General features: G+C 36.6%; 1 protein-coding gene across 3 annotated transcripts in view; it reads right to left on the bottom strand.

Moving 5' to 3' along the window:
* Window positions 1–26,702, bottom strand: part of RGS7BP (regulator of G protein signaling 7 binding protein) — a 117,554-nt gene that overhangs the window by 22,617 nt on the left and 68,235 nt on the right. For all 3 annotated transcript variants that reach the window (XM_031965535.1, XM_031965521.1, XM_031965529.1), the window contains exon 3: window positions 23,171–23,301. In XM_031965535.1, coding sequence (XP_031821395.1) covers window positions 23,171–23,301 — 131 coding nt within the window. The remainder of the gene's footprint in view (window positions 1–23,170; window positions 23,302–26,702) is intronic.

Genomic DNA, 26,702 nt, shown 5'->3' with positions numbered 1-26,702 from the left:
CTTGTATCATTTATTTTTAGTTCTATTGGTGCCTTTTGTTCCTACACTACAATACTTTTCCAATATTCCTTCCCTCCCTTATCTTGAACCATTTTTTGTAATAAAAACAGCAAAACAACGGAAACAATAATTATATCTGATAATGCAACACTCTGTACTCCAAAGTACATTCAAAACAATCTCCTGATAGCTCACATTTATGCAACTCTTTAAGATTTACAGGTCGTTTATCATACCCTGCGAAATGATGAATGTAAGGATTAGTTGTAACCATTTTATAAATAAGGAAACACATCTCTACCAAGGGAAAAAAAGTGTGATTCATCATCAAAAGATTCAGGACCATAAATGGTCACTGCAATTATTCAGAATTCTGCTTCTTTTCTCATTATTCTCATTCACATTTTTATAATCATTCTACATATTTCTACTTATCTCACTCTTTAGGGAAGGTGGCATAGTGAAAACGTGCCAGATTAGAGCCAGAGGACAAGGTTACAAATCCCAGTTTTGCCATTTGCTATCTGTGACATCTTAAGCAGTCACTTCATGTCTCTGGGTCTCTATTTATTTATAAACTGAGGATTTAGACTAGATCACTTCTAAGGTCCTTCCCTAAATTTATATATAAACTAATGAGCATTCGTTCATATGTCCTTCCATGTTTAAGTAGATTCCTTATATTCATGATTTCTAATAATATAGAGATTCATTATATTTCTATAAAACAACTATTTTAGCCTTTTCCCCAAATAATGTGAACTACTAAGGGCAATATAATGGTACCTCATGTCTACATAGTTCCCTCCTCTGTTGCTTTAGTGAGCTTATATTAAAAGCAATTATATTCAAAAAAAATTAGAACAACAATCAGCTACTCTCAGTCCCTAATTAGTATGGAAAATTCCTAATATTCAGCAGTAATCTAGCACACTGTCTTAATTTATATTTACATTTCTCTTATATTTGTTGTTTATTTGCTTCAGTTGTGTTTGATTTTTTGTGACCCCATTTAGGGTTTTCTTAGCAGAGATACTAGAAGTAGTTTGTCATTTCCTTCTCCATTTCATTTTACAGATAAGGACACTGAGTCAAAAAAGGTTAAGTGAATTGTGCAGTGACTTCCACCTAACAAGTGTCTGAGGCCAGATTTGAACTTAGAAAGATGAGTTTTTCTGATTTCAGATCCAGGACTCTATCCATAGTACCACTTGCTGCCCTTGTCATAGTGTCTGTAAGCTATTGCCCAATTATGAAATCGCCCAATTACAGGCTACATAGCTAAGAAAAAAACTAAACAGAGTCGGGAAAGTACAATACATATGTGATGCTGAAACAAAACAAATAAATATGTAAAAGGAAAAAAAAACCCAGGAGTACACAGCAATGCAATGCATCAGTGAACATATGTAATGACATGTAAGGCAAATATTGCAAGGGTAAGCACTGGCATTAAATCTAGGAGAGCATGTAAGAGTAGAGAGTCAGTTCAGTCAGTGATATCAAATTCAAATATAAATCTCTCTCTGTTCACTGCACATTGACTTAGAAAGCCACAGAATACCTATTTTCATTTACTTTCAAAAATATTTTAAGCTGACATTTTAAGTTAATACCTAAATGGGGTCCTGAATTTGATACCTCTTGATGCTAATTATCCTATTTCACTAAAGTAAATAAAAATGTTACACTCTGATATATTTATCAGAAAAGATCCCATGTTGATTTTCACAAAGGGTGAACATGAGTTAGATATTTCTCTAGCTGCAACAGAAAGTCTGTTCAGACTGGCTGAGGAACTTGGTCACACACTATGGGGCCTATATAAAACCATCAAGCTTGTTGGAAGAGTTAGAATCAAGTGGGTTGGCAGTGAAGACAAGAGACTGTGCCAGCTAAACCCCTGAGAAGGAATCATTAGAGGGGAGGAGCAGAGCCCAAGGAAGCAGATTCAGTCTTCTGCCCATCCCCCTTGGCCTGAGGGGCATCTGAAGGATGCAGGCTGTTACCTTAGCATCCGAGCAATGTCCCTGAAATGGTTGATGACAGATATAGTGTACACTGAAAGCCAAGAATAGACAATAGAAAAGCAAATTCAAGTCTCTATAAAGAACCTAGAAAAAAAGCTAAACCAAACATAAGGAAAATCTTTTGAGAACTCCAGCAAAAGGGTTCCAGGAGCAGTGAGTTCCCCCTTAATCACTTGTCCTCATTAAGCTTGAGCCAACATTCCCCTGGATTCTGTTATGAACTGTAGGACTTTTGGGGGGGAATGTATGTACCATCTGTATAAACAATATCACTGTAGTAAATACCCCTTTCTAAAAGCTAATGAAGTCTGGTTGATTTATGCAAAATGATAACAGGGCAGAAAACACATTGTTAGGAGCTTGGAAGCTATATAATATTAGAAAGATAGCTCCCAGCCTATCAGAGTTAGCCCCTAGTGCCCTGTGGGGATGTAATGGCTGTGTTCTGAGGATCCACAGTATGTACATGCACACATAAGTATGAACATATGTATGTATGTGAGGGCACTTGGATGGCACAGTGAATGGAGGATCAGAGACAGAATCAGAAAGACTCATCTTCCCAAGTTTAAATCTGTCCTCACACACTTACTTTCTGTGTGAACCTGAGCAAGTCGCTTAATCAGACCATAATCAGTAAGAAGACCAGTAATACATTATAGTCAAGATCTGACTCAGGCTGTGGTAGCTTAGGTGTGATATTGGAATAAAATGAGACAATTTTAGATCATTCAAAGGAAGGTTTGTAGTCATGGTATAGAAAGGACACTTACTAAGTTTGCCTCAGTTTCTTCATTTGTAAAATAAGAAAGAAATGGCCAACCACTCAGGTCTCTTTGTAAAGAAAACCCAAAATGAGGTCAAAAAGAGTCAGATATGACTGAAAACAACTCAACAATAACAGCAAAATCTACATAATTATTATGATTATACCCAAATCAGACTACATTGGGTGCTGCCTTAACAGCAATAAAATAATTAACATTTAACTCTCTGAGAGAGTTAAATTCTGCTGGGAGGCAGAGTAGTATAGCAGAAAGAATGTTAGCTTTTGAATCAGAGTTAATTCTGACACTCCTACTTCCTACCTGTGTGATGTGCAAATTGTTTAACTTCTCTGGTTTCCCCATTTGTAAAATGAGTATGTTGAACTATATAGCATCTACAGGTTCCTTCTGGTTCTAAATCAATTATTTTATGATCTCGCTACATCTTGCTATCATGCCTTCTAAACTATGACATTGCAGTAGTCGGGAGAATAATAAGGCATTTGAGGCACTTTTCCATAAAGCCATAGAAAACAAAGCAGATTTCATTGATTTCATCAATCAATTCACAAAAAACAATAAAAACATTCATTAAAAAAAACAAGTTGGTTGATTAAGGTCACTTGACCAAAGCATGTTACTTTATGTACACTTGTGCTTGACTGTGGAAACCACCTGGGAATTATTTTCTGATTATGTGGTCTATTGTGGTGCTGAAATTAATTGCACGCCTAATTCAGCACAGAACAAGCATTTCATAATTGTGGAGTCTTGACCTCATAAGAGTATTTGCAACTGGCCTCCAGGCAGAGCACAGCAAGGTTGTGTAGCAGTCACCCACACCTCCTGGACAGGGCTAGCCTTAGGCTTCGGACACTAAAAGGAGCAATGAAAATCTGGGAAACCAGGTGCTGCCTGTTTCAGTCATCAACTCCACTTTCTTTTGACTCTCTAAAAGTCAGGGTCGCCCAAGCATTTACGTGACATTTATGTTATATTCCTATAAATAGACTATGTCAAAGATATGGATATTTCTGTGGCATGGGGATGTGGTTGACAGAGCAAGGAGGGAATGATGGATGTCATGTGGATCTAAAGGCCTACCATTTTTAAGGTGTAAATTTTATAATTTTTTCCTGGATTTTCACAAAGGGATCCAGATGACCATTATCAGTAAGAAGACTAGTAATACATTGTAGTCAAGATCCAACTCAGGCTGTAGCAGCTTAAGTGGATATTGGAATAAAATGAGACATTTGTAGGTTATTCAACAGTTAACAAAGGAAGGTTTATAGTCATGGTATAGAAAGGACCCTCAATAAGGATATAACAAATAATTTCCCATTCCCCCACTTTTCCCTCTTTATGGACATCATTTGGTTCAGAGGACAGGCTATGATTGATTACTCAAGTGACTTTGGGACATTCACTACGTGTAAGTCTGAAAACACATAGGTGGGCTTTTTATGTCCTTACGTGAGGCAAACAAGAAGCAATATTAGTTACTCAGCCTTAACTCTCTAGGTCAATTAAGTATCACTCAATTAAGTGTTGCTGACAACTTGTTGTCTTTAGTGTTAGGTGACAACTAGCCTAAATTACATGGCAAGAAGAGTGAAAGGGGGAATTCTGACAGATATGTTATCATACCCCATTCCTTGGTGGAAAAGTCCTAAAGGTCTTCTAGAGATCCTCCTACTATCTGAATGCTTTTAGGCATAGACAACCAAAATTTTGTGAATTCAAGAAATCTTTCATAAGCAACATTGGAAGAAAAAGAAAGAAAAGAAATCAATATTAAAAAGACAGAATAAAACAACAAAAAAAATTAAAATGTAATGGCCCCCTGGAAAAGTGATCAAATATGGAAGAGAATGAAGATGGGAAATTTTAGACTTTCATTTCTTCACTTTAGAATCACTAAGTCCTGGATCTCAATGATCTGGTCCATGTAGTAAGTCAAATGCACATCTTTTGCAGTTCATACTGGGTCACCCAATAAAAAGTGATTACAATGAGCCAGAGAGCATCAAAACTCAGAGTTATAGCATAGATGATGACATATCCAGCATAGTCACTGATTTTCGTCAAAACATAGGATCATCTATAGTAAAGTAGCTAAGAAAGTAGCACATTTTCTAAGGAAACCCCTGGGTCAGAGATCTTATGGTCTGTGGGTCCCTGTCTTCATCAGCATCACTTTTCAATTGTATTGTTATCAGTCCTATCCAAGTCCTCTGGTTTCACTGAAAATTTAACCACAAGGTCTGTTTCAAACTATTCAATGTATTACATCAGTTTACATGCAACTTTTTTTATACTGGCTATTCAGATTCTCTATGACAATTAACAATAAACAAAGAATAGGGGGCCTGGAAATTTTTTTTTCTATTTGCATCTTCTAGCATCCACTGAGTTAATTTAGAGTCATCATTAAGATTCACTGAAGGGGCTCTTCTTATTCCATGAGAAAGACTCTTGATACAAAGTGTTATGATACTATATGTGGATGCTCAATCACCCTATGATCTATATTTGCATCTCCTTTCTCTCACTTAACCACAATATGAGCTACTTCTATCAAATCTGGGGAGTCCAATTCCAATGGGCATGTTCACATCAATAACTACACAATAGTTAAGATGCCATAGTGTATAGTGTGCTGGGCCAGCAGTCAGGAAAAACAAGAGTTCAAGTCCAGCCTCATGTAACTACTAGCTTTGTGACACTGGATAAATTGCTTAATTTCCCTTTGCCTCAGATTCCTCATTTGTAAAATGAGAATAATAGCTACTTCCAAGGATTTGTGTGACAATCAAATGAGATAACATTTGTAAAGTGCTTAGCACAGTGACTGACACATAGTAAGTGCTATATAAATGCTGGCTATTTATTTATTTGTTTTTTTGTTTTTCTTGGCTTGAGTTTTAGGCCATTCAAGTCATGAGGACAATTTTCTTGCCTTTGGAGATAGAAGTAGCTTAATCTATGTGCCAGGAAGCTGGGAAATGCAGACAGATAATGATCCAGTCATTCAGGGGTACCATTGCTTCTGTTAGCTTTTTGAAGAAAGATTATGTCACTTTTCATTATTTTATTCCAATACTGAGCACATGGAGATACATATCCCAGGCTTCTATTCAAGATTTTAAAGTAAATTAAATTAAATATGTATGTGAACATTTCTCTTACATTTTTTACATTCTTTCAAAGTGGTTTCACAACTGCTGATCTCGTATTATTCTGACAGTGCCTCATGTGAGCCAGGAATTAACATAAGTATTTTAAATAAGGGGAAATAGGAACACTTCCTTAAAGTCCCTCAGTATATTAGTTAGAACTAAAATTTGCTCTCTGACAGTCAGAGATCCTAGGACATTATCCATAATTATGTCATTCAGGATTGACTAAAAATGGTACTGATTGTAATATTTCATCTCTGTGGATACCATAACTGAATCAATCCATGGCATGTGTCTAATCTATGACACTGATGTCACCTGAATAGTACCTAAGGTGAATGGTTGTATCTATGTAGTCATCATCTATCCCTCCTTTTTTTCTCTTTCTCTTAATCCTCCTCTTCCTTGCTCTCTTTTGTTTCCTTATTCTATTCTTCCTTTTCTATTTCCTAACTTTCCCCCCTTTTTAAATCCACAATGGAACCAGATAGCAATTTTATTGGGAGTACTCAGGGTTAAAATAGTGACTGACTCTTGCTCTCTTGGAAAATCAGCCTCAATTAATGAAATTCATTCAGACAAAATTAAATCCTTTCTGGACCCAGAATTCAATAGTGCTCTTAGTACCTAATTGCTGAACGCCAAATTGTAATTTTCTTGAGGGTAAGAATATGTATTCTATGTCCTTTAAATCCCTAACATGGCTTTGGGAATACAGTGCTCTGAATACACTAGGTACTCAGTAAATTCAGCTTACTGACTCACTGTGAAGGTTGTCCTTTTGCCCAAGTACTAAACATGGGATGCAGAATCCCCAAAGTATTTCATCACCTTGGTTGACATTCCCTGACTTTTTCATCCTCCCCACATCATAACATGGATGATAGGTGGAGCTTTGAGGAATTATTATCATCAATGTGACTTATTCACTGCCTTTAAATCATGCTGATTCCTGGTAATACATGCACTGAAATGTAAGGCTTTCTTTGTGTATTTGTCTTCCATTTCTTTGTGAGCTGTTGTTTTCTCCCTGTCATCATGCTCTTATTGCATTATAAATGTATTTTAGTTTTTGTGATGCATGCTTTTTTCATTTGACTCAGATATTCCTTTATACTGTTCCTGTAACTCTCTTAATCAGATGTTGAATCCACTGGGGCCTCTGTAGCTAATGCTCTTTTCACAGGGCCTGAGTTCATTCTGTATTTTCCAGGACTCTGATTTATTTGTTACTTATTAGACCATCTTGGTCTTCCTTGGTCCCAGTAGGTTTTCAATTGACTTCTAACTTTGTCTCGGCAAATCTCCATCCTTTCCCTGCTGTGATTACATTTCATTTACACAATATTATGTGTATATTTGTCATTATGGCACTGAAGTATCTTGGGGAAAGGGGCTCATGTTTTCATGGGCACTAGGGAGAAAAGAGAGGGTGGAGATACTCTCAATGGGGCTCAATTACTTGACATGATAAGCTGTCTCAGAAAAAGGGAATATAACCAGACAGGGACAGAGTAATAGGATATAGAGAGAAAGAAAAAAAGAAGGAAAGAGAGGTAAGTGATGAACTCACCTGGGAAGCAGGAAAGCATAATAATAATAATTGACATTTGCAAAGTCATTTAAAGCTTCCAAAACATTCTATTTCATTTGTTTCACAATGACCAATGAGACTGGTGCTATAGGTACTTCTTGGGGACAAGAATATGTTTATTTTTCACATAAAGAAACTGAGCCTTAGAAAAGTCAAATGATTCTTGATGTCAATTAATAAAGGTTTGAAGTAGGAGTTGAACAAAGATTTCCCTGAGTCCAGCTCTCTTGTCTACCATTCCAATGATGTCAAACTGAAAGAAAAATACTAAACCATATGTAAGGATCCCCACTAGCTGCATATTGACTTAGATGTTATATATTTGTTGTGTGTTTATTTTTATTTTCTTAAATTCATTATTTTCATTATGCTCGTTAGATTTTTCTCAATTACATTTCAATCAGTTTTGGGAACACTGAGAAAGTACTAAAAAAATGTTACATAATCCCTTGAAAGGGAAGGTGTCAGGTTAAACAGTAGTGCTCTAGCTTGTGGGATTACTCTCTACAGGTACAGATGCAGCTTTAATTGCAGGTAATAGAGGATGAGATGAAACAAGAAAGGTCAAAATCAAAATTGCTGTATCACCTGATTCCTTTAGAATGGTTAGATTTCCTGAGCATGATATGAATAAGACTCACAATCCCATTTCTTATACAGCATGCAATTCAATGCAACAACATTATTAAGTTGTGTGTGTGTGAACAAATTGTAATGTTCACTCCGGGGTACACAGGTCAACTAGCATCATACACCAACTTTACTCACACTTTTAATTCTAGGCACTGAAGATACAAAGACAAAAATGGAATAATTCATGCCCTCAAGGAGCTTAAAGTGTGGGGTGAGGTAGTATACACTGGAAATGTAAAAATAAAATTAATATTAAATAAATACACAGTATATTGAGGGGGCATTAATAACTGAAGGAGAGTGGCCAGGATGAGGATGACTCCTTGTTCCTGAATAAATTACCTTTAAGCTGGGTATTGAAAGGACTAAGAAACAGAGGTGAGGAGCACACTGCTCCCCAGCTTGCCCACCTGACTTTCTATCATGTAGCAAAAACCTCTTCATCCAGGAAGTTTCACCCAGGATTTCTCCCATGGAAAAATAGCCTCCATCTCTACAGCTCTCCCTCCACTTGTTAGGGGCCTTGAGGAACTTCCATTTTAAGGAGTCCGTCCAGGCTAGTCATATTTTCCATCCTCTCAAATCCGTACTTCTGATTATCTGCTCTTTCTCTGTCATATCTCTTACTTTGCCCCCTTTCAGCTTTCTTTTACATATACAGAATATAAGCTCCTTGTTTATATTGATATTGGGGCCCATGTCATAGTGGGTGGCACTGGGCACAGGAAGAAGTAATTTTAAATTTGCCCTCGGACCCTTACTAGCTATGGACTTTGAAGAAGTAATTTATTTTCTGTTTGCCTCAGTTTTCCCATCTGTGAATAATAACAGCACTTCCTTCCCAGGTTTATTGTGAAGATCAAATGAGATGATAATTGTAAAATGTTTTGAACAGTGTCTGACACATAGAAAATCCTACTAAATGTTAGCTATTATTACTTCCCAGGGAGATATTTGTAAAATGCTTAGCACCATGTACCTGACACATAATCAGCACTATATAAATGCTAGCTACTATTATGATGCCCAGGGCTCAGCACAGTGCCTACACATAGTAGGTACTATATAATTGATCACTGTTAGATACTTTTATTATTCCCAGGGCTCAGCACAGTGCCTGGCACATGGTAAGTGCATAACGAATACTTGCTGATTGTAGCTATTGTTGACTATGTTCCAGGCAGAATATGCAAAGGCACAGAGATGGGAGATGAAGGGACATGTGGGAGGAATAGCCAGAAAGTCAGATTGGCTAGAAAGTGGGATGTGTGAAAGAGAGCAATGTGTAATTAGTCTAGAATGAGAAGCTAGAAACAAATTGTAAAGGTTTGCAAATGATAGAGGAGTTTCTACTTTATACTAAAGATAACAGGGAGTCTCTGAAGTTTTTTTGATCAGAAGAGTGACACAGCCAGATCTATGCTTGCAGTATCTCTGTGTGGCAGCAGTCTGAGGTAGAGTTTGGAGAACGAAGGCACTCAGAGGAAAAAGAAAATCACTGCATAGTTCTTCAAAAATCATTTTTTAAATCTGATATAGCTTAGCCTTCTTCCTTAAGTATGGATTTTTTCTCTGCATTATTGTAATTGAATTAAATCAGATTATTAAATTAAAATTTTTATACACACATTAAGGAAAAACCATTTTAACAAAATTTTTCTTCGTTTCTTTGGAAATTTTTTTGATCTTGTGAAGTACCAAATGCAGTCCAGGTAGACCATGCCATTCAAGCTTATTAGACCTTGACAACTCAGCAGGACAAAATAGGTAGAAAGGAGGGAGCTCCACTGAAGCCATCATTAAGTGCTGAGGGTAATTATCATTTCCTTAATTGGCAGAGAGGAGCTATAATCATCACAAATTCTAATCTCTCAGTTCCTAGACTAATGCTCACTTTAAAATTGGTTCAAAGACTTTTTTTCTCCTCTAGAAACTATTCATAAGTCAAAGAGTAACTACCAGGTGCCTTTGCTATATATATGGAAACCTTATATCATAATCAGTTTGAGGTAGTCTAAATAAATTTTATATATGCTCTTACCCATAATGAGTGGTGTCTATGAGGTATCAGAGACAAATGAAATGGACAGATTATCACCTTGATTTTCTCTCTGTTTCAACATTGCTTCCTACCAACATTTCCCCCCCCTAGAATAACAGGTAATAGAGACAAATGAAATGGACAGATTATCACGTGACTTAATTTTCTCTGTTTCAAAATTACTTCCTACCAACTTTTTTTTCTCCATTTTCCCTACCCACAAAAAGCCAACTGATGAATAGTAGGAGGCAATCCTTTTTTGGGTTAGGATGCTAATGAGCAAGGAAAGTAATAATAATTGTTGTTCAGTCATTTTCCAGTAGTGTCCAACTCTTCATGACCCTCCTTGGGATTTTCTTGAATTTTGGGGGGAATTGTCTTGGGAAAGTGGTTTGTCATCATTTCTTTCTCCAGGCCATTTTACAGTCCATTTACAGATGAGGAAACTGAGGCAAACAGGGGTAAGTGATTTGCCCAGAGTCACACAGCTAGTAAATGTCTGAAGTTGGATTTGGCCTGAAATTGTGCTGACTCCAATCCTGACCCTCAACAATGTGTGTATTTTTATTAGCCAGCCAGTTAACATATGAATTCAAAGTCACTTAGCTACCCTAAAATGAGGATAAGGAACAATAATTTCCCTGGAGCTTTGGGTGAAGCAGCTTATGAAGTTAATCATCAGAAAAATTCCAGTTCTACTTGTTATGACCTTGTATGTTTTGTTATGTGACCTTCACTTCCCATGGCCTTGTCTCCATTTCCTCATCTGTAAAATAAGATTTGTTAAGATCATCTTGAAGGGCCTTTCTAACTCCAAACCTCCTAAAATTGCTTCCCTGCTTTTTGGAAAATTAAGATATCTTTTTTTTTTTTTTTTCATTTAGAAAACTTCAGAGTTTATCACAATGTGAGAACTAGAAGGGATCTTAGAGATCATTTATTCTAACACCTCCCTTCCCCCCAGCCTCCATTTACACATATTGGAAACTAAGAGTGGTCATGTGATTTAAATAATTAAGGTCACAGTGAATCTGTGGCAGGAGGGGGAGTCAAATTGAAGGCTTTCTCTTATACCTTCCTGTCTCCCTAGCTCTGACAAGACAAGCTCTTTAGCATCTTACAACTCTTAAGGACAAGTTCTTCCTAATGACTAACTTTTGCCCTTTATTACAGCAGTGAAATGAGATTTTATTGTTGTTATTACATAGACTGGAGAAAAAGAAATGGTCATCAAGGCAATACTCCACCCTTTCAAAAACAGGATTTTTTAGGAGGAGGGAGAATAAGGGTAGTTGTTCTCCCTTCTAAATTGTAGTTTGATTTCCAGCTTCATTTCTCATTGTCCAAATACATTTTTCCTTAATCACAGATCTTTACTTCTCCCAATATGTAACATTAGCAGGATTCATCTTCCCTACCCTTAGTTTTTTGTTGTTTTGTTTGCTTGCTTTTGTAAAGAAGTGTCGATAATCCAACTGGTAGTGAAAAATTATTATGTTATCCAAATTGTTTCCCCATTCAACATTTATGAATTAGAAACCACCCTCCTCTGAATGTCTTGAAGAAGCTGCATCTTTTAATTCTCCCACAGCTTCTCTTGCATTGTAATATCCCTGTGCTGTGATCTGTGAGTTCATTTCTTCCTCTACTGATTTCTGCCCATCCATGGGCACTGGTGACAAGCTCACCCATCATTCTCAATCAGGGCTGCCCTGTCAGTCAGGAATAGATCTGGTACATATTATTATGCATGCAGGCTTCTGGGAACAGACAGAAGGTTATTCTCCAGTTTCCAATGACACTTTACCAGAAAGAACAGATAGTAGTGACACTAGCTGATGTTTGCAATGTTTTTCTAAGGACAGGAACGTGAGCTAGAAAACTACACAAATAAGCAAGGAGATCTAGCCAGTGACTGTAGTCATGTTCACTTAGTAGCAATAGAGAAAAGAACAGTGGCAGGAAAAACTAGTAATGATCTTTATAGCCCCTACCACATGGGTGCCTAGAAAACTCTAGTCTGAAGCACTCTCTGGGTCAGCATCTACTTCAAATTATACTTAATGGACCCTCAACAATGTGTGTATTTTTATTAGCCAGCCAGTTAACATATGAATTCAAAGTAAATGACATTTAATTAAATAGCATAGCAAATGAGGTAAAATATATAAAATATAAAGTAATAAAGATAAGAGATTGCTCCTTATAAAAACATGGCATATGCTCTTCCTCAGGTTACCACATCCACAGAATGACCAGGGAACACATTTGGAGGATCTACATACAAAGGAAATACCTTTGGACAGAGAACATAGATATAGGGGCAGATGACCAGGGCACCTTTTATTTTATTGTCTGCCTTTATGCTGTTCTGAGCTGGGCACTAAATCTCCAGTGTCTGGGGAGTGTTCTACTGTCTCTGCTGAATGTGATATCCTAGCTCCTACTCATGTAGTCTGGCTAGGGAACCCAATTGATCTTTTGGTGGCCACGCTGCTACCTTCTGGGGTCCCCTTATGAAGCCTCTGCAGGCCAGCTTCTTCCTGCTACGGCGTGGTACTCTGGAAGGCCTCTCACTGACCAGGACAGGGTAGCTTAGTGCGTTGTATAGGGCCAGCAGCGACTGCTCTCTTTCGGCAACCAGCAAAAACTTGCAAAAGCCTCTGGGTTAATTTTGTCTATTCTTTTGAGCATCTTTGTCCTGGAATTAACAATAGATCCTTGGACCCAGGCATTTATTGACTTGGTGTTAGAAAATTCATTTTAATGCCTGATAAGTTGCTGGTTGTAATTTTTTTAACCTCCAAAACCCAATTTTAGGGACAAATATCCTCTAAAATTTCATAGGAGATATTCTGGAACTGAAGTGATAAAGCTTTCTAGCTGCCCATGATTCTCCTCAATTGACATGCAAATGAATTTAGGCATGAGAACAAAAAGGACTGGATGAAACTGACAGGCCATCTGTTTCTTCACATACACATGCACACTACCCATCCCACCACATTCTCCATCACTACCTTTTTTATGCATACCTGTCTGATATAAAATTGATTACAAACATCATTTACACTCCATTTATAACTTAGAAGAAAATGTTTTAGATTTTTTTTACCCCAAAATCTCATGAAACTTTCTCCCTAGAAATAAAGGAATTGTAATTTATTTCAATAAAGTGGTCATGTTAATGAAATCATGCATCTTCTGAAGTATTGCTTTAATCACGACAAATGTGAGGATTGAAAAGAAATGGCCTCAATATATACTTATAGCTTCATTAATTTTAAGGGCTTTTGTTGTTGTTCTATCATTTTCTATCATATTCAACTCTTTGTGACCCCATTTGGAATTTTGTTGGCAAAGATACTGTAATGGTTTGACATTTCCTTCTTCAGTTCATTTTACAGATGTGGAAACTGAGGCAAACAGGGTTAAGTGACACACACACAGGGTCATACAGCTGGTAAGATTTTTTATTTGAACTCAGAAAGATAAGTCTTTTTGACACCAGGTCTGGCATTCTATCCACTGTGCCAACTAGTTGCCCTATAGGGACTTTGACAAACTTTATTTTCATGACAGATAATTCCAAATCCCACTTTCTATGCTATTCATTAAGGTCACAAATCTGATGGAAGGCCACAAAAATATGTAAGCAGCTAACATAAAGCCAGGAGAACATGAGTTATGGGAGAACGGCTGACAAGTTTAATTGTCCCTGTAACGCTGAATTGATTAAATTGAAGTAGTTGATTAGGTCCATTCCATAAAATCCTAAGATCTTTCACGGTTCAGATCTTCTGGTCTGCCTTCAACGACTTCAGAAAACAACTTTTATGAAAACAGTACTGCTTCCCCTTGGCTATATTTCACATGATGATTGCTCCTATTTTTGCTAGGTACATTCAGTCTCCTCGCCATTCCTGTACTTGCTAAGTTCAAGAGATTTTGTGAGCAAGAGCCTTGTTCAGTCTTTGGTTCTTTATAGAATTTTTCTACCAGGACAATTCATAAAATGTGAAGAACATGTTTAAAAAGCAGGTAAGTTTGACTCCATAACTTCTCTAAACTTTGGCTTCCTAGATCTAAAAAACGAGAACTTGCAATACCTCTCTCACAAGGCTGCAGTTTATATTGAATAGAACAAAAACAACTATGAGCATTTATGTAGCATCTACTATGTGCCCGGTGCTGTGGTAAGCACTTTACAGTTGTTATCTCATTTGGTCTTCACTGTGACTGACCTTGGGAGGTGGGTACTATTATTATGCCCATTTTACAGTTGTAGAAAATGAGGCAAACCGAGACTGAGTTACTCAAGGATATATACCTAGTAATTGATAGGTCAGATTTGAACTTTGATCTTCCTGATTCTAGAACAAGTTGCTCTATTCATTGTGCCACTTAACTGTCCCCAAATGATACATGGGAAAGACTTCATTATCCTTTGAGTACGATATCAATATCAACTATTATTTTCATTACTATAAACAGGAGACAAAATAAAATGATATGCTTTTATATTTATAATCATTAAACAGCCAGACATTCTTTAAGGTTTAAAAGAAAATTTAAAAATGACAAAATTAAAATGTATAATAGGATTATAATAGTTCTGAGAGGGACATAATACAATCTCCTTTATGGAAACATTTCATTTTCTTATAATAAGAACATAAGTGATCCAAATCATCATTTTATAAATATCCATAAAGTCAAAGGCTCAAAGTTATATGTATTTATGTATTGTTAATCCCAAAAGGATAAAAGTGAGGGCCATCTAAACAGAAAATTGTGCATTAGAAACCTCACTAAGTTTTCTTTGTTTCTGGAAGGTGGTGTTTTTCATTCTCAGAAAAGCACCAGATTGATTAAGGGAATTTCTATATATAATAATAGCACCTCACTTACCTGGCATTTTAGGAAATAATAATACTAGCATTTATATGGCGCTTTACCTATATTATCTCATTTGATACTTCAATAACGTAGTGAAATAGTTGTTTTTTTTAACATCCATTTTATAGAAAATGGAGTAAAAGGTTCAAAAAGCTTATATGCTTTGCTCATTGGTAGAGCTAGTAAGTGTCTGAGAGGATATTTATACCTAGATTTTCTTAAGTCTTTATCCAACAGTGTACCTACAAGATACAAGATCTATCTTTTTAAAATATAAAACAAATCTGCCCATTTTTTGATGGAAATGGTTTTAAAATTTAAAAAAAAAATTGAAAAAAAGAAACTCAGATCTTTGCCAATAAATGCTTCTGTTTTGTTCATTTTAAAATGGGAATGGTTTTAAAATAAAATTTTCCTTGATTTGTTAAGATTAAATTTAGCACATTTATGGAATTTAACATTTTTTGATGAGTTATCATTATAAAAATAAATCACTACTATTTTATAATGCAGTAATACTTTTAATGCTCATGAAGGTGAGAGCCATTTATGTTGAATATACTCATACCATTAAACTTTTGAGGATTTGTGCCTATTGTCAGTAGATTAGAGTTTCTGTTTTTATTTTAGGTAACTTTTTGTTTTTCATTTTAGGTTGTCAGCTTTAACTTTTGCTCACTGTCAAAGTGTTTGCCCTTAACATCTTCTTTTTTGATTAGTTACTTCTAATCTGCTGCTGACTTAGAAATTAGTTTATTAATGTAATGGGGCTTTGGTGTATACCTAGACTTCTTAAGATGGAGGCCTCCCCTGGGACCTGTTTCTTGCGAGGATCACTATATGGGGGACAATCTGTGTTGGACCACTATGTGGATGGGAGCTGACTCTTTTCAGTGGCAGTGCACTTGGAATTGCCTGACTGAGGCAGTTTCTCTCTCTTTTCAATAAGGAAGGTGTTATTTTCTCTTAGCAAGGGCATAGTGTACTAACTTAGTGGGTCAGGGAGGGGATTGGGGTTGAAGGAGTGTGGGTTGGTAGTAAGGGAAGGATTGCCTCCCTTTTCTTTAGGCTCTGTGAACCCCAAGAAAGAGGCTAAAGTTTTGGTCTTGTTTTGTTTGTCCTTTTCAGTTTTAACTGTAAGGAACGAGATCCCCAATCTGAAAGCTTGAACCTATAGGGACCTTGGAAACCAGAATTCCAAATTAAATGTTGCTGACAGACGAGCAGGAAAATTCTGAGAAACTGAGGTGCACAGAAACAAGCCCAGGGAGGATTTAGGGCTTGGAAATTGGTGGAACTGAACCTGCTCTCCTTAGAATCCAAAGTATTTTTGGGGTAGACATGAGCTTGTAGTATGGGTGGCCTGGGAAATGATGGTATGTTTATTCTTGTACATATGTAGAAAATGATTCCTTATAAAAGCTTAGCTAACTTAAATAGTTAAATAGAACTGTGAGATTTAGATTCCTAATCTGGAACAATTTAGAAGGAGCTTGAACCAATGACAGAGAGGAGGGATTCCATCCCCAATCTCTTAAGGGCTTTAGAGAACACTAAGGAAAGGGTAGAAATGTAACACCCCTGACCTTCAAGCAATTGGGGCAAGAATAATCATTGCTACACTAAGATGTAGTCAACCAGTCAAGAGACAATCAATAAGGGCTCAAAGGGCCTTAAATAAATTTTTTAATGCCATATGCTTTAATAATTAATTTAAGCTTTGATTATGCTTATAATTATATAATTATTATAAATATGCTTAAATAAAGCATAAAAGCTTTAGTCATTGTACTTTTATGATACATGTTTTTTTTTTTTTTTAATGCTCACAGGATGTTTTTGCCTCATTATTGTTAAATTGGCTTTGTTTCATATAGGTGAAATCATAGATACTTGCCCTTTAAGTAGAAGAGATGTAAATATGTGTATTTTGTACTATCACAACCTTTATAAAATAATAATTCATGCCCTTGTTTTCATCATCATGCAGCAAGAAAACCACAGTGAGAGGATTAACTTTACACTCACAAACAATAGACTGACTTCCTTTCTCCATTTCTTAGGTAGAAAGGTTTGTATGAATCCAAGCTTAATTTTAAGGCCAAAGCATTTTAGGTGACCTCATTAGGGTCATTTTCAGACAGTTCAATATTATAAAAATACATAACCTTTTCCTAAATTCAAAATTATCACAATTAAAATTACAACATAACTATTCATATTTTTTGTTCAATGAGAGAGGAAATGAATAGATGTTAACTGAAAAAAATGAATTTAAGTGAATTTTAAAAAAAAGAAGTATATTTACAGCCTTCTTAGTATATTCTAGGTTCTTAAAATATAAATAAAACTTCCTGGTGCTCTGTTTTCTCCAGTCTAAAGGGACAAAGGAAATAGAGCTTCCCATACCAGGGAAATTTTTACTTAAAAAAAAATTCATTTATGTCCTACTAAATTCCTATTATTTGCCTTATTGTGGCACAGAGATGACCCTAGGTTCTCAAATACCATGGTCAGTGGAATACAAGAAATAAATTACAAAAATTAGCCTACCAAGCTGGAAAGGCATTAAATATGGGTCTGATGATAGACTGTTAAATAGAACCTCTAGAAAGATTCAGAAGGAGGTTGATCATCAATTGAGTGATGAATTTTGGGGGGCCTGACGATTCAAGAAAATGTAATAAATAGGTGAGTGAGCTATGCTGCCTAAGATAGTAGAGGGAAGACCCTAGGAATTTGGGTAGTATGTCAACTTCAGGTAGGTGACATTTGTGACATCTTTTTCTTGTTCATTTTCCCCCTAACTCTAAGTTTCTCTGATCCCCATCAAACAATAATAACTAACATTTATATAGTGCTGTGCTTCACAGTTATCCTCTGTCCTCTGTCTGCACTGTCAACCTTCTACTGACACCTGAAAAAAGGGGAAAATATCTTAGAGGCCTGAGAAAGTAAGTGTGAAAGCCTTCAGATCTGGTTAAGGGTGAGATGCAGGTTGGTTGTGAACTGGATAATCTCAGATGTCTCTTTTCTTTCTAAATATATGTTCATATTATTTTATAGTGAATTTAAAATCATGGTTTGGTTTATTACAAATGAAGCATTAAAGGAAAGTTGGGTTGTGAAAGGGGGAAAAAAATTAAGCCCCACATGATTGCCCTTTAAATTCTTTCTTGTATCAGGAAGGAATTGGAAAACAATACTTTTTTTTTTTTTTTTTTTTTAATAATGAATAGCACTCCTCGGAGTTTTGTACTGAGTTCCTGAGTCAGGGAAATGCAGCTTACCACAATTAATTTAGAAGTTATTAAATAAGGACTTAATTTGCTAAATAAATCATTTTCGCTCATCCACCAGAAGACTATTCTCATTTCTTTCCCTCAACTACAATTTCGATAATCATTCTTTTAAACCTTTCATGCCAAAAATGCACCCAGAAAGGAACTGCTTCACACTCTTCAGCCTCATTTGCTTCATTTATCTCTGACACCTCATGTGCCTCTCTGCCACAACCATATTATTTATTACAGAGACATTCAGTTGGCCTGGGAGGAGACTTCCACTAGTGACCCAGATAGAAAGTCCTAGATGTTTCTCTTCAGTGAGATAAGCTTCATGCTGACATTAAGGGAGAGCCAGGTTGAAGTATAAACACTATTGCTGGGCCTATGAATACCCACACAGATAGATACCTATCTATTCATATGGCCTTTATATTTGAACATGAAGATTCTGATTATAGTTGCTGTCAGGTGCAGATGGAAAGCCTGATGTATACATATGTACAACAGGCTTTATTCCTTAAACTTTCTCCTTATATGTGAAAAAGGGTCTTCTCCTGAAGGCTAGGGAGTGGGGGAAGGAAACAACACATTTCTGCAGCTTTGTGACTTACTCCAGAGTGGAGATTTCTGAGGGAAGATTGATTCAAGCCTTTTGTCCCTCTATTTTTGGCAGGACCCTAGCTGCCCAGACCAGGCTTCCTTCCATCCAGCCATCCACCAGGACACATAGGACTTGTCAGCATGGACGTTTTGTTCTCAACTCAGCTGCCATTTCTCCTCTCCCCCCTCACCCTCAAACACCCAGAGCACTCTCTTTTCTGCTATTACGCCCTTCCTTCTTTCCCAGCAGTTACCAGCCTAAGCTTCTCGAGCCCCCCAGCTACAAGGTGGACATAGCTGCTCACAACAATTCATCAGAGAGGCACCAGATGCAATCATTCCATTAAGACTGAGGACCACCTGGCCTGACCATCTGGGCTGCCATTGCTCCCTAAGGACCACCAGACTTTACCATCTGCTCAGTTTTTGTGTCTTCAGGCTCCCCTCCCCAACACCACCCTATACCACCATGGACTTTAGAAATGCATCCCAAGGCACTGTGGGCCTTGCCATATGCCCTGGTCTAGGAACCCATGAACCCCTGGTTCTCCCCATCAGTCTTACAGCTAAATTCTTTCATAATTTCTGAAGTCTGGATGACTTGCTTGTGCAGGGTCACACAGTCTCAGAACTGGATTTGAGCTCAGGAAGATGAATTTTCCGGAGTCAGACTTTTTCCTGACTGTACTCTATCTGCTGGGCTCCCTAATACCTATTATATATACTTTGAGGAATTTCTTTTTCATTTAAAATATTTTGACATGTTTTATAGAGTGCTTTTTTCTTTATATTCATATGCCCACAAACTATGAATCCAGTTTCTCAACTGGCATTCAAAACTTTCTGTAATCTGATCCTAATCTACCTATTAAAAATTTATTTTCAGCTTCTCCTCAATACAAATCCCTCTATGTGTATAGGAAGGTCTTTTCACTATATCTTCAAACCATCAAGTTCTAGTCTATTCCAGGGCTTTGTTCCTGTCAATAACTCTTCAGTTCTTTCTTTTTCATCTTCATCCCTAGACTGCCCTTCCTCTTATTCAAATCCTAATTAACCTTCTTGATGCAGATCGCATCCCATTTCTTATGTTCCCAACCTGATCACTCTTTGAACTGATTTTGGTAGGGATTATGCTTCTTATGCTTCTGTGGGGGAAACAGTGATTTCTTTTTGTTGGTAAGAATGAAGACTAAGTAGCCACTAATTCCACTATCCTCTGCAGTCTTGCTCAGTAAAATTCCAGAGCTGACCCATGACATTGGTCAGCAACCAGAGGCATGACAATAGTTGAAAGAAATCTCAAAGAGAATGTTCTTAGCATAACCTCAAACACCAGATTAAGTGTAAGAAGTGATTAAGGCAGAAAAAAAGCAATTTTTAAAAACAGCCTAATGACCTGGGCTGGCTTTTTGAAAACTGAATAGATGTGCCTGTGGGAGGTATGGCTATGGGGGAGAGCTTGTGTGGGTATTGCATAGAACTTCAAGAGAAAAGCCCAACCAAGAGAATTGAAGATATAGATCAGAAAGTGCATTTTCTCCAACCAGTGAGAAGCTGGAATGGGGGAAATGGAAAATGGCCCCAGGTCCTAGGAGCTAGAATTCTAAATCACTTATTCTTCATGTTAGAATCCATTTTCCTCTTGAAAATTAAAACAACTCTGAGGTACCACCTCAGACTCATCTGATTTGTTAAGATGACAGGAAAACATAATGATAAATGATGGAGATAATATGGGAAAACTGGGACACTAATGCCTTGTTGATAGAGTTGTGAACTAATCTAACCATTCTGCAGAGCAATTTGAAACTATGCCCAAGGCCTATAAACCTGCACATACCCTTTGATCCAGGAGTGTCTCTACTGGGTCTGTATCCAAAGAGATCATAAAAGAAGGGAAAGGATCCACATGTGTAAACATGTTTGTAGCAGCTCTTTTTGTGGTAGCATGGAATTAGAAACTGAGTGAATGCCCCTTAACTGGGGAATAGTCATGGGGAATAAGTTATGATACGTGAATGTAATGGAATATTGTTGTTCTGTAAGAAATGATGAGCAGGTTGATTTCAAAAAAAGCCTGGGAAGACTTCCATGAACTGATACTGAGTGAAGAAAGCTGACCCAGGAGAACATTGTATACACTTCAGCAAGATTATACAATGATCAACTATGACAGACTTAGCTCTTCAGCAATACAAAGATCTAAGAAAATTCAAATAGACTTGGGATGGAAAATTCAAATAGATGGGGAAAATAATGGAGAAGAAGGGAAAAAATTGGAACTTAATTTTTTTCTTTTTTAAAATAGTATTTTTTCCCTAATACATGCAAAGACAGTTTTCAACATTCATCTTTACAAAATCTTGTGTTCTAAAATTTTCTCCCTCTCTCTCCTTCCTTCCTCTTCCCAAAACAACAAGCAATTGATATAGATTAAACATGTGTGATCCATCTGCATCCAGAGAAAGAGCTATGGAGACTGAATGTGGATTGAAGCATTCTATTTTTATCTTTGTTTGTTTTATTTTTTCTTTCACGTGGTTTTTCCTTTTTGTTCTGATTTTTCTTTTCCAGCATGACTAATATGGAAATATCTTAAAAATGATTGTATATGTATAACCTATATTAGATTACTGGCTGTCTTGAGTAGGGGGAGGTAAAGGAGAGAGAGAAAAAAAAATAATTAGAATTTAAATTCTTTTTTTTTCCTTTTTTAAATAGAATTTTATTTTTCCTAATACTTGCAAAGATAGTTTTTTTTAACATTCACCTTTGCAAAACCTTCTGTTCTAAATTTTTCTCCCTCTCTCTCCTTTCTTCCCTCTCTCCAAGACAACAAGCAATCCAATATAGGTTAAAAATGTGTGATTCTTTTAAACATAATTCCATATTTGTCCTGCTGTGCAAGAAAAATCAGATCAAAAGACAAAAAGCATGAGAAAGAAAAAAAAAAAAAAACAAGCAAACAAGCAGCAACCAAAAATGGTGAAAATACTATGCTTTGATCCATATTCAATCTTTATAGTTTTCCCTCTGGGTGTAGATAGCACTTTCCATTACAAGTCTATTGGAATTGGGTTTTTTTTTTTTTTTTTTTTTTAATCACTGGATTGTTCAAAAGAGCCAAGTCCATCACAGCTTATCATCACATTATCTTCTTGTTACTGTATTGTTCCCCTGGTTCTTCTCACTTCACTTAGCATCAGTTCATGTAAGTCCTTCCAGGTTTTCCTGAAATCAGCCTGTTCATCATTTCTTATAGACTCCTGGGTCTAATTCCATTGTTCTTGCCACTCCACTGTACTTTGCCCATATGACCTCTTCCAAGAATGTACTTAGTTACACATTTCATGTTTTTATTCCAGTTAGTAGTATATGTGTGTTGTATATGTGAGGTTTTCCTTTACTTCCCCTATCTTGTTTAATTAAGTGTCTTGTGACAAATGTGTCCTCTTGTTGATTTGGTAAAAGAGACAACGGCAGAGGCTCAAAAACCTTTGGAGTTGAGTGGATGATGACCAAAATTAAGACTTGAATCTGGGGATAGCTTTCTGGGTAGAAGATATAATCAAGGGGTTCATTTCTTGTAATTCTCTCAGTAACTTGCTCTAGTTTACATTGAAATGTCCTAAAATATTTGCCAAGTAGATGAATGAATGAAAGAATCTTCCACATTTTTCCTTATCCATCACTCTTTATTCTATTGCTTTTTTGTGTGTCACATGTATATAATTTACCCTGAAATGATACAGACCATTCTGAAATATGGCACATCCACCTCTAAAAATCTCTGAACATTTTAGGTTATTAATGGAGCTATGTCTATGTCTATATACATGATAGTAGGAGAAAAAAGACAAAGAATTATTTCAACTTTTTGGGACTCTTGACCCAAATAATCAGTATATCTACATATAGGATTGTATACTTGTAGGGGATGATAATTTAGCTCTCTTCCCAATGTGTTCTGGTGCCCTTCACTGATAATGTAATCTTATAATTATGATTAGTAGAGGTTAAGATCCACTCCATCACAATTACAGGGTCTGTAAGTTGAAATGATACCACATATTGAAAGTTTATATTTTAGTAATAAATTCATCTGCATTTCTGACAATTTGGAAAATGAGATACCTTTCCGATGAAACTGAAGAGATCCTAGCAGACATATGGATTTTAGCATCTCTGTGGTGTACATTTCTAAGCAGCACTGCAACTGGATGTAAAGCCTGCAGATTTCTGGATGTATCTCACCATCTTCAGGGCTGTAATAAAAAGAAGGTGGAAAGATGTTAATACCCTTAAGATTTCACTTATCAAACTTCAGTCTCACTCCAGAGAAAAGTGTTACACAAGGAGGATTCCTGAAAGCATTTAATCTATAGTAGCCAGCCTTGCAAACAAATAACTGCTGACACATTTCTCACTTAAGTGCCCTTCTGACTAACAGCTCCTTAAACAAGCATCCCAAGGGTTTCTTTTCTCCTAGCAATAATATGGGAAATTTAAAATCATAAAGGTTTTAAATAACTTAAGTATCCAGGCATTCTAAATCTGTCAACATACATTTATGGACTTGGGAAAAAAAAAGACAAAATCCAATCCTAAAAAAATCACCTAGCCTTCCATTGACTTCTTTGAAGATGCTTTCTCCTGTCCCCATCCCAACTAATGAAGCAGACTCAAATTTTGGATCCTACTTTACTGTTCTAAGCTATATTTCTCTTTATTTCCCTTCACATATCTTCCAGCTAAATTGAATTACTGGATGTTCTCACAACCTGATATCCCATCTCTTTCTCCTCTGTGCATTGGCACAAGTTGTCCCCCAGACTTGGAATGTATTCCTTTCTCCTCTCTCCCTCCATATACTTACTTTCCTTCAGTGATTAATTCAGTAGCTTCCTCAAGAAGCCTTTCTAGATTTCTCCATATCTTGGTGATTTCTCCTTCCTCAAATTATGATATGTATATAAAACTAGATGTTTGCTCAACTGTATCCATCTAAGAGAATGGAAGCCACTAAAAGACAAGGTCTCTTGTATTTTTCTTGTATCCCTAGTGTTTTAGACACTTATGAAATTCTTGTTGAATTTAATTTAATTGAAAATAATTATGAAGCTTTTCAACACAAAGTTCCTCTAAAGTCAGATGACTAGAAAATGAAGGCATGAATTTTCCTTGGACCAAGGTTAAAGTGATTAACAGATTATTTTCCCTTATGGTCAACCATCTGTAACATGTTTGTTTTAATTGTAAAATACTTTTTGTAAATAGAACAGAAGAATAGAGTGGAGGAAGTGAAGAAGAGAGAGGAAAGAGAGGAAAAGAGAAGAAAGGGGGGAAAATGGGAAGAAAATGAAGAGGAAAAAAGATAGTGGGGAGGGAAAAGGGAAAGAAAGGAGAGAGGAGAGAGGTTAGGGGAAGGAGAGAGAGAAAGAAGGGGAGAAGGGAGAGAAAGAGATTAAGAAGAAAATTCTGGTATTCTTGATTAGTAAAATCAAGCTGCATAAATAGTGAACTTATAGAAATAGTCCAGAACATTGTCCTGATGATACATTTGGAATAATTAGGGTGTATCACTTAATGTTTGGGAGGATATTTTAAGTAATTAAGATCTACAAAATTTTACACTTTGTAATAAAGCAAAGCATATAGGTTAAATTTAAGAATGGGGGAAAGGGAAGGGGAAAAGCAGAAAGCTCAAAATTTAGTTGGACCACATTTCTGCTTAGTTTGCATCTTCATTTTTCAATGCCATTCATCTGAAAATGCTGACCATATTTAATTAAATAATGCAGGGACTGGATTTGTCTTCTGCTGTAAGTGGGTCAGTGGCAAAATATCAGATGTAATTATTTTGAAAAAGATGGTGTATATGTTTATCTAAATTCTGGAGACTGTTTCCTAAGGAAAAAACCAGAGATTGGAAATAGTTGGTCTTTATGCAGGACTCCGCAATTGTAATTAATGCTGATTTCCAACACTTATTTAAGAAATGAGGAAAAGCGCTTCCAAGCATCTGATTACATAAGTCAGAAAAATGGACCTGCCCATAACTGAGTGTGTGATGGGGGATGTAGTGAGTGAGTCAAATGTGGAAGAGACAGGTGCTTCAACATAACTACATCCCATCTAGTCCTTTGTTTTGCCTCCAGCTGAACAGGATCACAGCAGCTTCCTCTCTCATTTTGTCTTGGAAGTCTTGCCCTAGGCAAGACTTTGAAGCAGGCAAAAATGTCTTTGGTGAATGTCCCACTTTCTTTTTCAAGGCCTTTCTCTTTCAGCATTTCTATGTTTAGTTGCCAGCACACAATCTTCCAGCTGCTGTCCAGCTGTCTACTTCAGGGCTACATGCTCTTAATCTTCCCTGACCATCTTCATTCTGCTCCACCCAAATTCATTTGCCCCAAATCCCTTTCACAGAGCCTTGTTACACACTAAAATGATACTGAATCATTATGGTTAATGTACTAATTAATATATCAGAACATTAACGGGGTATTGCAGAGGTAGTGGCCAGAGGGGGTTCACAGGAGCCTAGCTCTGCATCTGGAAGAGTCTTCAGACTCCATCTAATCAAAGTCCTAATTTTACAGATGAGGAAACAGAGGCCCGGGAGGAAAGGGAATCAACTTGTCCAAGATCACAAAAAGTAGTTATCAGCACATGCAGGATTTGATCCTCCTATTCATAAGAGTATGTGATGTGTGTGTATGTATCTGGGATAATCCAGAGCTAATGCTTGCTTGTTCTTTGTATCTTGTTGCTTCCCAAGGGCATATTTTTCAGTAAGCTGCTCTCTCAGTGCTCTGCAAATAAGACCACATAAGCAGCTGCTTACTTCATTTTTATGTAGGGCTATTTATGCTACCTCATGCAATATAATTAATACCTAATATGTACATAGAGCTTTAAGGTTTACAAAGCACTTTGTATACCATCTCATTTTAGAGCATTCACAGAGATACAATAGAAACCACTGGATGTATTATAAATTTGATGGAGAACCCCCAGGAGCTAACGATAATATCACATTAAGCAATGAAATATTACTGCTTTAAGAACTAAAAACAAGTCTCTGGAGGCTCTTTTCCTAAAGCATAATTCAGTACTTCAAAGGATTTCAGAGATATGCTTACCACTGATCACTATCCATTCATCAATGGGTGGTTTCATGATTTGCTGTGGTCAAAAAAACTCATTACCTGCTGACCAGTCTTCTGGGGATGAGGAAGGATGGAAACAAATGTATGACTCAGGTTTAGAGCTAAGCTCTTTTTGACAATATTTTTTTCGATTGATTCTCAAAATAACATGGGAGAGAGGTAATATTACTATTCCCATTTAATAACTGAGGAAACTGGGACAAAGGGAGCTTAAGTGACTTGCCGGTTTTACCCAGGTAAGAATTACCCAAGATCATATTTGAACTCAGTTCTTCTTGACTCCAACCACAGACCTCTATCTACTGGCCCATTTAACTAACTAACTAACAGCTTCTCTGAACTTAGCCAGACTAGTCCCCAGACTAAAAAATCCATTGTCAGGCCCAAAGACAAAGGCATTCCATATTGGTAGGAAGTGCCAGAGCTAGAGCTTCAAGGTCAGTGTTTGATATCTATACCACAATGAAGCAGTGAAGGAGAAATTTAGTGGATAGTTT

The sequence above is a fragment of the Sarcophilus harrisii genome, chromosome 1 (assembly GCF_902635505.1).
Source record: "Sarcophilus harrisii chromosome 1, mSarHar1.11, whole genome shotgun sequence".
Lineage (NCBI taxonomy): Eukaryota > Metazoa > Chordata > Mammalia > Dasyuromorphia > Dasyuridae > Sarcophilus > Sarcophilus harrisii.
The sequence above is the reverse complement of the archived record's forward strand: the minus strand, read 5'-3'. Positions and strand labels throughout refer to the sequence as shown.